At 50.7% G+C, this 12,500-nt stretch overlaps 4 protein-coding genes across 10 annotated transcripts in view; all 4 read left to right on the forward strand.

Annotated features, from left to right (window-relative positions):
- Window positions 1-2,491, forward strand: part of LOC114448402 (lysosomal thioesterase PPT2-A-like) — a 3,732-nt gene extending 1,241 nt beyond the window's left edge. Inside the window, exons 2-8 of one of the 2 annotated variants that reach the window (XM_028425320.1) lie at window positions 1-11; window positions 1,057-1,152; window positions 1,225-1,332; window positions 1,398-1,481; window positions 1,547-1,631; window positions 1,806-1,860; window positions 1,934-2,491. The exon at window positions 1-11 is cut by the window's left edge and continues 143 nt beyond it. In XM_028425320.1, the coding sequence (XP_028281121.1) occupies window positions 1-11; window positions 1,057-1,152; window positions 1,225-1,332; window positions 1,398-1,481; window positions 1,547-1,631; window positions 1,806-1,860; window positions 1,934-2,077 (583 nt within the window). In that variant the 3' untranslated portion in view covers window positions 2,078-2,491. Of the gene's footprint in view, window positions 12-1,056; window positions 1,333-1,397; window positions 1,482-1,546; window positions 1,632-1,805; window positions 1,861-1,933 lie in introns of both variants that reach the window. The other variant, XM_028425319.1, reaches the window with a different exon arrangement.
- A 424-nt stretch (window positions 2,492-2,915) lies between these two features.
- LOC114448769 (lysosomal thioesterase PPT2-A-like) lies at window positions 2,916-6,437 on the forward strand. Of its 2 annotated transcripts, XM_028425937.1 has the most exons (8): window positions 2,916-3,149; window positions 3,606-3,759; window positions 4,940-5,035; window positions 5,108-5,215; window positions 5,281-5,364; window positions 5,430-5,514; window positions 5,689-5,743; window positions 5,817-6,437. In XM_028425937.1, exons 1-8 carry the CDS (start codon window positions 3,021-3,023, stop codon window positions 5,958-5,960), a joined length of 855 nt encoding a protein of 284 aa, XP_028281738.1. In that variant the 5' UTR covers window positions 2,916-3,020; the 3' UTR covers window positions 5,961-6,437. The 2 variants fall into 2 exon arrangements, with proteins under 2 accessions (XP_028281738.1, XP_028281737.1); XM_028425936.1 differs by having other exon boundaries at window positions 4,940-5,215.
- A 361-nt stretch (window positions 6,438-6,798) lies between these two features.
- On the forward strand, window positions 6,799-10,608 carry LOC114448767 (lysosomal thioesterase PPT2-A-like). Of its 2 annotated transcripts, XM_028425935.1 has the most exons (8): window positions 6,799-7,032; window positions 7,571-7,724; window positions 9,111-9,206; window positions 9,279-9,386; window positions 9,452-9,535; window positions 9,601-9,685; window positions 9,860-9,914; window positions 9,988-10,608. In XM_028425935.1, the coding sequence occupies exons 1-8, from the start codon at window positions 6,904-6,906 to the stop codon at window positions 10,129-10,131; spliced, it is 855 nt and encodes a 284-aa protein (XP_028281736.1). In that variant the 5' UTR covers window positions 6,799-6,903; the 3' UTR covers window positions 10,132-10,608. The 2 variants fall into 2 exon arrangements, with proteins under 2 accessions (XP_028281736.1, XP_028281735.1); XM_028425934.1 differs by having other exon boundaries at window positions 9,111-9,386.
- A 453-nt stretch (window positions 10,609-11,061) lies between these two features.
- LOC114449120 (myosin-14-like) overlaps window positions 11,062-12,500 on the forward strand; it is a 6,650-nt gene continuing 5,211 nt past the window's right edge. For all 4 annotated transcript variants that reach the window (XR_003671948.1, XM_028426492.1, XM_028426494.1 and 1 more), the window contains exons 1-3: window positions 11,062-11,246; window positions 11,785-11,933; window positions 12,003-12,500. The exon at window positions 12,003-12,500 is cut by the window's right edge and continues 494 nt beyond it. Coding sequence is in view for 3 of the 4 variants with exons in the window: in XM_028426492.1 (XP_028282293.1) it covers window positions 11,804-11,933; window positions 12,003-12,500 (628 nt within the window). In the remaining variant the exon portion in view is untranslated. The remainder of the gene's footprint in view (window positions 11,247-11,784; window positions 11,934-12,002) is intronic.

Genomic DNA, 12,500 nt, shown 5'->3' on the forward strand with positions numbered 1-12,500 from the left:
CTTCTCTCAAGGTGTCCTCTCACTGCACACAGAGACACAGAGACACACAGAGACAGAGACACACACAGAGACACAGAGACACAGACACACACAGAGACACACAGAGACACAGACACACACACAGACACAGAGACACACACAGAGACAGAGACACACACAGAGACACAGAGACACACCCAGACACACACAGAGACACACAGAGACACAGACACACACAGAGACACACAGAGACACAGACACACACAGAGACACACACAGGGACACACACAGAGACACAGACACACACAGAGACACACACAGACACACACACAGACACACACACACAGACTTTTCTGTTCTTCTTTCGCTCTGAATCCAAACACTGAACACTGTTAGCATTATAAATGTTAGCATTATAAATGTTAGCATTATAAATGTTAGCTTTAACACTGTTAGCATTATAAATGTTAGCATTATAACTGTTAGCATTATAAATGTTAGCGTTATAAATGTTAGCATTATAAATGTTAGCATTATAACTGTTAGCATTATAAATGTTAGCATTATAAATGTTAGCATTATAACTGTTAGCATTATAAATGTTAGCATTATAAATGTTAGCGTTATAAATGTTAGCATTATAAATGTTAGCATTATAACTGTTAGCATTATAAATGTTAGCATTATAAATGTTAGCATTATAACTGTTAGCATTATAAATGTTAGCATTATAACTGTTAGCATTATAACTGTTAGCATTATAAATGTTAGCATTATAAATGTTAGCATTATAAGTGTTAGCATTATAAATGTTAGCATTATAACTGTTAGCATTATAACTGTTAGCATTATAAATGTTAGCATTATAAATGTTAGCATTATAAGTGTTAGCATTATAACTGTTAGCATTATAACTGTTAGCATTATAAATGTTAGCATTATAAATGTTAGCATGTTGATAGATGATGATGATGATGATGATGAGGAGGAGGGGGAGGTGGACAGCTGTCCCCTCCGTCCTGTCCTGTTTCCTGGTTCTTGGACCTCAGCCTGTCTGTCTCGTCCTCTTCTCTGAAGGCGGTCTCATCTGTCGAGCTCTCCTCGCCACCACTCCGGACCACAACGTGCACACCTTCATCTCTCTGTCGTCACCGCAGGCCGGGCAGTATGGAGGTCAGAGGTCATGTGACGTTCAGGGCTTGTCCCGCAGTGAAGGTGAACTCACCCGGCTGTGTCCCTCCACAGACACGGACTACCTGAACCGGGTGTTTCCTGAGTGTGTGAAGAAGACGGTGTATTACTTCTGCTACAGGCGGCTCGGACAGAGAGTGTCCATCTGCGACTACTGGAACGGTGAGAACAGGAAGTGGCGTCTCTGTGACGGTGTGTGAGCGTGACACGTGATGTCTGTGTGACAGACCCCCACCACAGATCCAGCTACCTGCAGAACAACGTCTTCCTGCCGCTGCTGAACGGGGACAGGCCTCATGAGGACATGACAGGTAGAGGACGGACGTCTGTCTGTGTGAGCGTGCTCTGTCAAACAAACACACTGTTCATTCCACAGCGTGGAGGGAAAACTTCCTGCGCATCCAGAGGCTGGTGCTGATTGGAGGACCGGACGACGGCGTCATCACCCCGTGGCAGTCCAGGTGGGTACACAGGGACACATCAGAACCCTGAGCCCTGAGCTCAGAGCCGACAGGCAGGTTTAGGGCTGTTTTCACAGCAGGTGGTGGAGGCGGTGGAGGCGGGGTGGGGACAGGAAGTGGGCCCTCAGACTGAAAGGTTTCGGGACTCTTCACCTGCTGTGTTTCCTCTTTCAGCCACTTTGGATTCTATGACAGCAGCGAGCTCGTGGTGGAAATGAGGAAGCAGGAGGTAGGCGCCGCGAGCAGGAAGCCTCCGGCTGCCTTCAGCCTTTCAGAATAAAAGCCTCCCTGTCCTCTGACAGTTTTACAGGAACGACACGTTCGGGCTGAGGACGCTGGACGCGCGCGGCGCCGTGTCCGTGTGCATCTGGCCCGAAGTGAAGCACGTGCAGTGGCACTCCAATCACAGCGTGTTCAGCAGCTGCATGGAGAAGTGGCTCACCTGAGGACGCACAACTGACACACACCCATCTGAGCCGCACAGTTAGCAGCTGTTAGCCAACAAGCTAACACTGTGAGAAGCTGTGTGAAGCATTTCAAATGTTAGCATGACTGTTGGAGCCGCGTGGCCGAGCGCTTGATGCTGATTGGCTGATTGCAGCCCTCCTGCTGTGTGCATGTTGTGTCTCAGCCAATAAAAGACGTTTGCTTCCATCTGCAGAACATTTCAAACTTATCTTACACGTTTAATCTGATCTCTGGGATCTGGTGATTTTTGTGTTTAGTGACATCACTGCCCTCTGGTGGCCATTTGTGTGACCTTCATCATCTGTGTGTTTTTCACTGTTTGTATCTTTAAACCTTGGAGCTGCGTGTTTTCTGTCCTTGTTGTGTCCTTGTTGTGGTCTCGTCTGTCCATGTCCTCCTCTGTTGTGTGTCTGTACATTTTGCCCTGATGACCTTCACACATGATAACATTATCACAGCAGTTTGTTCACTGATCACTGATCAATAAAGTTCCACTTTAATAATAATAATAATAATTGAAACCTTTATTAGTCCCACAATGGGGAAATTGCTCAAGGCAGCCCAGCAAAGAGCGCCATACACCAGTGAGTACACTGGAGGCTATGCAGGTAAAGTGTCTTGCCCAAGGACACACACCAGTGACTAGGGAGGAGTTGGGATCGAACCACCAACCTTCCGGTTACGGGACAACCCTGCTATACCGCTGCGCAATCTGCACGCTGTGTGTGTGTGTGTGTGTGTGTGTGAGTGTGAGAAACACGGATGTGGTTTTATACACCCACAGGAACACGCAGGCGCAGCCGCTCATAATTGGCGCAGAGCTGGCGCTCGTGCGCTCCGCACACATGCTGAGTGATCGATAATCAGTGATCGAGCGTTGAGGCCTGTGGCGCGCGCACACCTGTGCAGGTGGAGGCAGAGATGGAGGCTCCGCTGCTGCTGCTGCTGCTTGCGGCAGTGCGCGTGGACGCGTACAGACCCGTCATCATCGTGCACGGAATCTTTGACGGTCCGAAGCAGTTCAGGACGCTGTCTGCGTTCATCACAGAGGTACCGACACACGCGCCGCAGAACTGTTCACACTGAACTGTGTGTGTGTGTGTGTGTGTGTCTGTGTGTGTTTGTGTGTCTGTGTGTCTCTGTCTGTGTGTCTGTGTGTGTGTGTGTGTTTGTGTGTGTGTGTGTTTGTCTGTGTGTGTCTGTGTGTGTGTGTGTGTGTCTGTGTGTCTCTGTCTGTGTGTCTGTGTGTGTGTGTGTGTTTAGACGCCTCTTCGTCTCTTCCTTGTCTCCATTAGAACATCAGAATGTGACGGTGTGACGTCAGACCAACCCGTGGTTTATTAGCATAAAGCTACTGAAACACGTGACACATGCAGTCGAAGCTAAACAAACATTAAAACACACAGACAGAACTGTCTCTTCTTGGTGTGGACCACAGCAGGACGGCTTGTGTGGGTCCGTTGTGAGTCAGGATGATGCTCGTTGTGTTGGTCTTGTGTTGCTCAGGCCCATCCAGGCACCGAGGTGACCGTCATCGACCTGTACGACAACCTGAGCAGTCTGAAGCCTCTGTGGACGCAGGTCCAGCACTTCAGGAGGGCCGCCAGCACCGTCATGGAGGCAGCTCCGGACGGTGTCCACCTGCTCTGCTTCTCTCAAGGTGTCCTCTCACTGCACACAGAGACACAGAGACACACAGAGACAGAGACACACACAGAGACACAGAGACACAGACACACACAGAGACACACAGAGACACAGACACACACACAGACACAGAGACACACACAGAGACAGAGACACACACAGAGACACAGAGACACACCCAGACACACACAGAGACACACAGAGACACAGACACACACAGAGACACAGACACACACAGAGACACACAGAGACACAGACACACCCAGACACACACAGAGACACACAGAGACACAGACACACACAGAGACACACACAGGGCCACACACAGAGACACAGACACACACAGAGAGACACACAGACACACAGAGAGAGACACACAGACACACACAGAGACACACAGAGACACACACAGACACACACAGAGACACACAGACACACAGAGACAAACACAGACACACACACAGAGAGACACACAGACACACAGAGAGAGACACACACAGAGACACACAGAGAGACACACACAGAGACACACAGAGAGAGACACACAGACACACACAGAGACACACAGACACACACAGAGACACACACAGGGACACACACAGAGAGACAGACACACACAGAGACACACACAGGGACACACACAGACACACACACACAGACTTTTCTGTTCTTCTTTCGCTCTGAATCCAAACACTGAACACTGTTAGCATTATAACTGTTAGCATTATAACTGTTAGCATTATAACTGTTAGCATTATAAATGTTAGCATTATAACTGTTAGCATTATAAATGTTAGCATTATAAATGTTAGCATTATAAATGTTAGCGTTATAAATGTTAGCATTATAAATGTTAGCATTATAAATGTTAGCATTATAACTGTTAGCATTATAAATGTTAGCATTATAAATGTTAGCATTATAAGTGTTAGCATTATAAATGTTAGCATTATAAATGTTAGCATTATAAATGTTAGCATTATAACTGTTAGCATTATAAATGTTAGCATTATAAATGTTAGCATTATAACTGTTAGCATTATAAATGTTAGCATTATAAATGTTAGCATGTTGATAGATGATGATGATGATGATGATGAGGAGGAGGGGGAGGTGGACAGCTGTCCCCTCCGTCCTGTCCTGTTTCCTGGTTCTTGGACCTCAGCCTGTCTGTCTCGTCCTCTTCTCTGAAGGCGGTCTCATCTGTCGAGCTCTCCTCGCCACCACTCCGGACCACAACGTGCACACCTTCATCTCTCTGTCGTCACCGCAGGCCGGGCAGTATGGAGGTCAGAGGTCATGTGACGTTCAGGGCTTGTCCCGCAGTGAAGGTGAACTCACCCGGCTGTGTCCCTCCACAGACACGGACTACCTGAACCGGGTGTTTCCTGAGTGTGTGAAGAAGACGGTGTATTACTTCTGCTACAGGCGGCTCGGACAGAGAGTGTCCATCTGCGACTACTGGAACGGTGAGAACAGGAAGTGGCGTCTCTGTGCCGGTGTGTGAGCGTGACACGTGATGTCTGTGTGACAGACCCCCACCACAGATCCAGCTACCTGCAGAACAACGTCTTCCTGCCGCTGCTGAACGGGGACAGGCCTCATGAGGACATGACAGGTAGAGGACGGACGTCTGTCTGTGTGAGCGTGCTCTGTCAAACAAACACACTGTTCATTCCACAGCGTGGAGGGAAAACTTCCTGCGCATCCAGAGGCTGGTGCTGATTGGAGGACCGGACGACGGCGTCATCACCCCGTGGCAGTCCAGGTGGGTACACAGGGACACATCAGAACCCTGAGCCCTGAGCTCAGAGCCGACAGGCAGGTTTAGGGCTGTTTTCACAGCAGGTGGTGGAGGCGGTGGAGGCGGGGTGGGGACAGGAAGTGGGCCCTCAGACTGAAAGGTTTCGGGACTCTTCACCTGCTGTGTTTCCTCTTTCAGCCACTTTGGATTCTATGACAGCAGCGAGCTCGTGGTGGAAATGAGGAAGCAGGAGGTAGGCGCCGCGAGCAGGAAGCCTCCGGCTGCCTTCAGCCTTTCAGAATAAAAGCCTCCCTGTCCTCTGACAGTTTTACAGGAACGACACGTTCGGGCTGAGGATGCTGGACGCGCGCGGCGCCGTGTCCGTGTGCATCTGGCCCGAAGTGAAGCACGTGCAGTGGCACTCCAATCACAGCGTGTTCAGCAGCTGCATGGAGAAGTGGCTCACCTGAGGACGCACAACTGACACACACCCATCTGAGCCGCACAGTTAGCAGCTGTTAGCCAACAAGCTAACACTGTGAGAAGCTGTGTGAAGCATTTCAAATGTTAGCATGACTGTTGGAGCCGCGTGGCCGAGCGCTTGATGCTGATTGGCTGATTGCAGCCCTCCTGCTGTGTGCATGTTGTGTCTCAGCCAATAAAAGACGTTTGCTTCCATCTGCAGAACATTTCAAACTTATCTTACACGTTTAATCTGATCTCTGGGATCTGGTGATTTTTGTGTTTAGTGACATCACTGCCCTCTGGTGGCCATTTGTGTGACCTTCATCATCTGTGTGTTTTTCACTGTTTGTATCTTTAAACCTTGGAGCTGCGTGTTTTCTGTCCTTGTTGTGTCCTTGTTGTGGTCTCGTCTGTCCATGTCCTCCTCTGTTGTGTGTCTGTACATTTTGCCCTGATGACCTTCACACATGATTACATTATCACAGCAGTTTGTTCACTGATCACTGATCAATAAAGTTCCACTTTAATAATAATAATAATAATTGAAACCTTTATTAGTCCCACAATGGGGAAATTGCTCAAGGCAGCCCAGCAAAGAGCGCCATACACCAGTGAGTACACTGGAGGCTATGCAGGTAAAGTGTCTTGCCCAAGGACACACACCAGTGACTAGGGAGGAGTTGGGATCGAACCACCAACCTTCCGGTTACGGGACAACCCTGCTATACCGCTGCGCAATCTGCACGCTGTGTGTGTGTGTGTGTGTGTGTGTGAGTGTGAGAAACACGGATGTGGTTTTATACACCCACAGGAACACGCAGGCGCAGCCGCTCATAATTGGCGCAGAGCTGGCGCTCGTGCGCTCCGCACACATGCTGAGTGATCGATAATCAGTGATCGAGCGTTGAGGCCTGTGGCGCGCGCACACCTGTGCAGGTGGAGGCAGAGATGGAGGCTCCGCTGCTGCTGCTGCTGCTTGCGGCAGTGCGCGTGGACGCGTACAGACCCGTCATCATCGTGCACGGAATCTTTGACGGTCCGAAGCAGTTCAGGACGCTGTCTGCGTTCATCACAGAGGTACCGACACACGCGCCGCAGAACTGTTCACACTGAACTGTGTGTGTGTCTGTGTGTGTGTGTGTGTGTGTGTGTGTGTATCTTTGTGTCTGTATCTGTGTGTTTGTGTGTGTGTGTGTGTGTGTGTGTGTCTCTGTCTGTGTGTCTGTGTGTGTGTGTGTCTGTGTGTCTCTGTCTGTGTGTGTGTGTGTGTTTGTGTGTGTGTGTGTGTGTGTATGTGTCTCTGTCTGTGTGTCTGTGTGTGTGTGTGTCTGTGTGTCTCTGTCTGTGTGTCTGTGTGTGTGTGTGTGTTTAGACGCCTCTTCGTCTCTTCCTTGTCTCCATTAGAACATCAGAATGTGACGGTGTGACGTCAGACCAACCCGTGGTTTATTAGCATAAAGCTACTGAAACACGTGACACATGCAGTCGAAGCTAAACAAACATTAAAACACACAGACAGAACTGTCTCTTCTTGGTGTGGACCACAGCAGGACGGCTTGTGTGGGTCCGTTGTGAGTCAGGATGATGCTCGTTGTGTTGGTCTTGTGTTGCTCAGGCCCATCCAGGCACCGAGGTGACCGTCATCGACCTGTACGACAACCTGAGCAGTCTGAAGCCTCTGTGGACGCAGGTCCAGCACTTCAGGAGGGCCGCCAGCACCGTCATGGAGGCAGCTCCGGACGGTGTCCACCTGCTCTGCTTCTCTCAAGGTGTCCTCTCACTGCACACAGAGACACAGAGACACACAGAGACAGAGACACACACAGAGACACAGAGACACAGACACACACAGAGACACACAGAGACACAGACACACACACAGACACAGAGACACACACAGAGACAGAGACACACACAGAGACACAGAGACACACACAGAGACACAGACACACACACAGACGCAGAGACACACACAGAGACAGAGACACACACAGAGACACAGAGACACACACAGAGACACACAGAGACACAGACACACACAGAGACACAGACACACACAGAGACACACAGAGACACAGACACACCCAGACACACACAGAGACACACAGAGACACAGAGAGACACACAGACACACAGAGACAAACACAGACACACACAGAGACACAGAGACACAGACACACACAGAGACACAGAGACACACCCAGACACACACAGAGACACACAGAGACACACACAGAGACACACAGAGACACACACAGGGACACACACAGAGACACAGACACACACAGAGAGACACACAGACACACAGAGAGAGACACACAGACACACACAGAGACACACCCAGACACACACAGAGACACACAGAGACACACACAGAGACACACAGAGACACAGACACACACAGAGACACACACAGGGACACACACAGAGACACAGACACACACAGAGAGACACACAGACACACAGAGAGAGACACACACAGAGACACACAGAGAGACACACACAGAGACACACAGAGAGAGACACACAGACACACACAGAGACACACAGACACACACAGAGACACACACAGAGAGACAGACACACACAGAGACACACACAGGGACACACAGACACACACACACAGACTTTTCTGTTCTTCTTTCGCTCTGAATCCAAACACTGAACACTGTTAGCATTATAAATGTTAGCATTATAAATGTTAGCATTATAAATGTTAGCATTATAACTGTTAGCATTATAAATGTTAGCATTATAACTGTTAGCATTATAAATGTTAGCATTATAAATGTTAGCATTATAAATGTTAGCGTTATAAATGTTAGCATTATAAATGTTAGCATTATAACTGTTAGCATTATAAATGTTAGCATTATAAATGTTAGCATTATAACTGTTAGCATTATAAATGTTAGCATTATAAATGTTAGCATTATAACTGTTAGCATTATAAATGTTAGCATTATAAATGTTAGCATTATAACTGTTAGCATTATAACTGTTAGCATTATAAATGTTAGCATTATAAATGTTAGCATGTTGATAGATGATGATGATGATGAGGAGGAGGGGGAGGTGGACAGCTGTCCCCTCCGTCCTGTCCTGTTTCCTGGTTCTTGGACCTCAGCCTGTCTGTCTCGTCCTCTTCTCTGAAGGCGGTCTCATCTGTCGAGCTCTCCTCGCCACCACTCCGGACCACAACGTGCACACCTTCATCTCTCTGTCGTCACCGCAGGCCGGGCAGTATGGAGGTCAGAGGTCATGTGACGTTCAGGGCTTGTCCCGCAGTGAAGGTGAACTCACCCGGCTGTGTCCCTCCACAGACACGGACTACCTGAACCGGGTGTTTCCTGAGTGTGTGAAGAAGACGGTGTATTACTTCTGCTACAGGCGGCTCGGACAGAGAGTGTCCATCTGCGACTACTGGAACGGTGAGAACAGGAAGTGGCGTCTCTGTGCCGGTGTGTGAGCGTGACACGTGATGTCTGTGTGACAGACCCCCACCACAGATCCAGCTACCTGCAGAACAACGTCTTCCTGCCGCTGCTGAACGGGGACAGGCCTCATGAGGACATGACAGGTAGAGGACGGACGTCTGTCTGTGTGAGCGTGCTCTGTCAAACAAACACACTGTTCATTCCACAGCGTGGAGGGAAAACTTCCTGCGCATCCAGAGGCTGGTGCTGATTGGAGGACCGGACGACGGCGTCATCACCCCGTGGCAGTCCAGGTGGGTACACAGGGACACATCAGAACCCTGAGCCCTGAGCTCAGAGCCGACAGGCAGGTTTAGGGCTGTTTTCACAGCAGGTGGTGGAGGCGGTGGAGGCGGGGTGGGGACAGGAAGTGGGCCCTCAGACTGAAAGGTTTCGGGACTCTTCACCTGCTGTGTTTCCTCTTTCAGCCACTTTGGATTCTATGACAGCAGCGAGCTCGTGGTGGAAATGAGGAAGCAGGAGGTAGGCGCCGCGAGCAGGAAGCCTCCGGCTGCCTTCAGCCTTTCAGAATAAAAGCCTCCCTGTCCTCTGACAGTTTTACAGGAACGACACGTTCGGGCTGAGGACGCTGGACGCGCGCGGCGCCGTGTCCGTGTGCATCTGGCCCGAAGTGAAGCACGTGCAGTGGCACTCCAATCACAGCGTGTTCAGCAGCTGCATGGAGAAGTGGCTCACCTGAGGACGCACAACTGACACACACCCATCTGAGCCGCACAGTTAGCAGCTGTTAGCCAACAAGCTAACACTGTGAGAAGCTGTGTGAAGCATTTCAAATGTTAGCATGACTGTTGGAGCCGCGTGGCCGAGCGCTTGATGCTGATTGGCTGATTGCAGCCCTCCTGCTGTGTGCATGTTGTGTCTCAGCCAATAAAAGACGTTTGCTTCCATCTGCAGAACATTTCAAACTTATCTTACACGTTTAATCTGATCTCTGGGATCTGGTGATTTTTGTGTTTAGTGACATCACTGCCCTCTGGTGGCCATTTGTGTGACCTTCATCATCTGTGTGTTTTTCACTGTTTGTATCTTTAAACCTTGGAGCTGCGTGTTTTCTGTCCTTGTTGTGTCCTTGTTGTGGTCTCGTCTGTCCATGTCCTCCTCTGTTGTGTGTCTGTACATTTTGCCCTGATGACCTTCACACATGATTACATTATCACAGCAGTTTGTTCACTGATCACTGATCAATAAAGTTCCACTTTAAAATCTGCACGCTGTGTGTGTGTGTGTGTGTGAGTGTGTGTGTGTGTGAGAGTGTGTGTGTGTGTGTCTGTGTGTGTGAGTGTGAGTGTCTGTGTGTGTGTGTGTGTGTGTGTGAGAGAGTGTGTGTGTGTGTGTGAGTGTGAGTGTCTGTGTGTGTGTGTGTGTGTGTCTGTCTGTGTGTGTGTGTGTGTGTCTGTCTGTGTGTGTGTGTGTGTCTGTCTGTGTGTGTGTGTGTGTGTCTGTGTGTGTGTGTCTGTCTGTGTGTGTGTGTGTGTCTGTCTGTGTGTGTGTGTGTGTCTGTCTGTGTGTGTGTGTCTCCAACATTTGATCCAACACAGACGCACAGTGAAGACACGAAGGGTTAATGCATCAGCCTGCTGCTCTTCCGCTTTAACAGGTATGACTGATGACGTCATGAGGTGACACCCACCTCCGCTCGGTGCACGCGGCGCGGCTCCGCTCTCAGATTTGCCTCCGTGGAATCTTCATCGTCCGCGTGACTTCGACCTGTGCACGCGGCCATGAAGCTTTCTTCTTCTCCCACGGACCGACTGTAAAACCCGCGAAGCCGCGTGAAGCCCGGAGGACGGAAAAGTAAGTGGACACAGGGAAGTTAGTGACGCGTCCCGTGTGTGTGTGTGTGTGTGTGTGTGTGTGTGTGTGTGTGTGTGTGTGTTGTTCGCACTGCCCGCGTGTCCCGCTGCTGAGGGCGCCGAGGCAGCAGACACGTCACAGTAAAGGCTCCATACTCCAGCTTTAGATCACAGCAGCACACTGATGAAGGCGAAGAGCTCGGGTGGAGGCTCTGACCGCCGCCGTGTTGATAGACTCCACCCAGACTCCACTCAGGCACAGAGGTGGAGCAGCTGGAGGCAGGAAGCTGAGCCTGTCAGGGCGGCCATGTTTAAAGAGTCTTACTGTGATTAAGTCGAGGTCACGGTGGTCAGAGCGCAGACAGGCTGTGACCTGGGACCTGACAGGACATGTCCCACACACAGGTCCTCCAGTGTCCCCACAGACCTCCGTGTTAAACCAGCAGGATAAGTCTCTGAGGAGTTCCTGGGTCCAGCACTGAGTCCACCTGCGCCGCAGCTCAGGGCTAACGTGTTTTCTGAATCTTTTCTCGTCACAGAGCTGAGTGTCTGTCCACGATGTCCTCCAGAGGTCAGGGTGACCTGTGCAGAGTCTGTGGCGGCGGTCTCCAGGGAAACCAGCGACGATGGCTGTTCGGAGGTCAGAACAGGAAGTCTGGCAGCGAGTCCCTGCAGAGCAGCCCCTGGGGTGAGTATGGAGGAGACCACCACAGAGGACACCTGGAAGTCCCGCTGAAACCCTCTCTGTGTCTCACAGGCAGCACGCTGTCCCTGCGCTCCTCCTCGTCCCTGTCCCAGCTGTCCCAGAGCTCGCCGGCCAAAGGCCTGGATCTGCTCGCGGTGCTGACCCACATTCTGGGGCGGGCTGTGCCGCGGGGCAGCGGGCAGGGCGAGTTCCTGTGTGGGAAGTGCGTGTGCGTCCTGGAGCGCGTGTTCAAGTTCGACTCGGTGATAGCCCGAGTGAGGGTGCTGTCGTCTGAGCGGCTGCAGAAGCTGACGCAGGAGAGGGACAAGATCCGGCAGTGGGTTCGCCAAAACTACCGGCAGAGACACCAGCAGGACCTTCAGAGGCGGGGCAGCACCAGTGAGGAGGACGGCGAGGCGGAGAAGGAGGGCTACAGGGGCATGCTGAGGGAGAACATGGCGCTGTCAGAGTACGAGTGCTGGTCCGAGAAGTGGGACACCTGTCCATACTTCATCAGGACAGGTAAGAGGTGCAGGAAGGGCAAAGGCTGCGAGGGCTGCGATTCCCTGC

This window comes from Parambassis ranga, chromosome 16, assembly GCF_900634625.1.
Source record: "Parambassis ranga chromosome 16, fParRan2.1, whole genome shotgun sequence".
Classification (NCBI taxonomy): domain Eukaryota; kingdom Metazoa; phylum Chordata; class Actinopteri; family Ambassidae; genus Parambassis; species Parambassis ranga.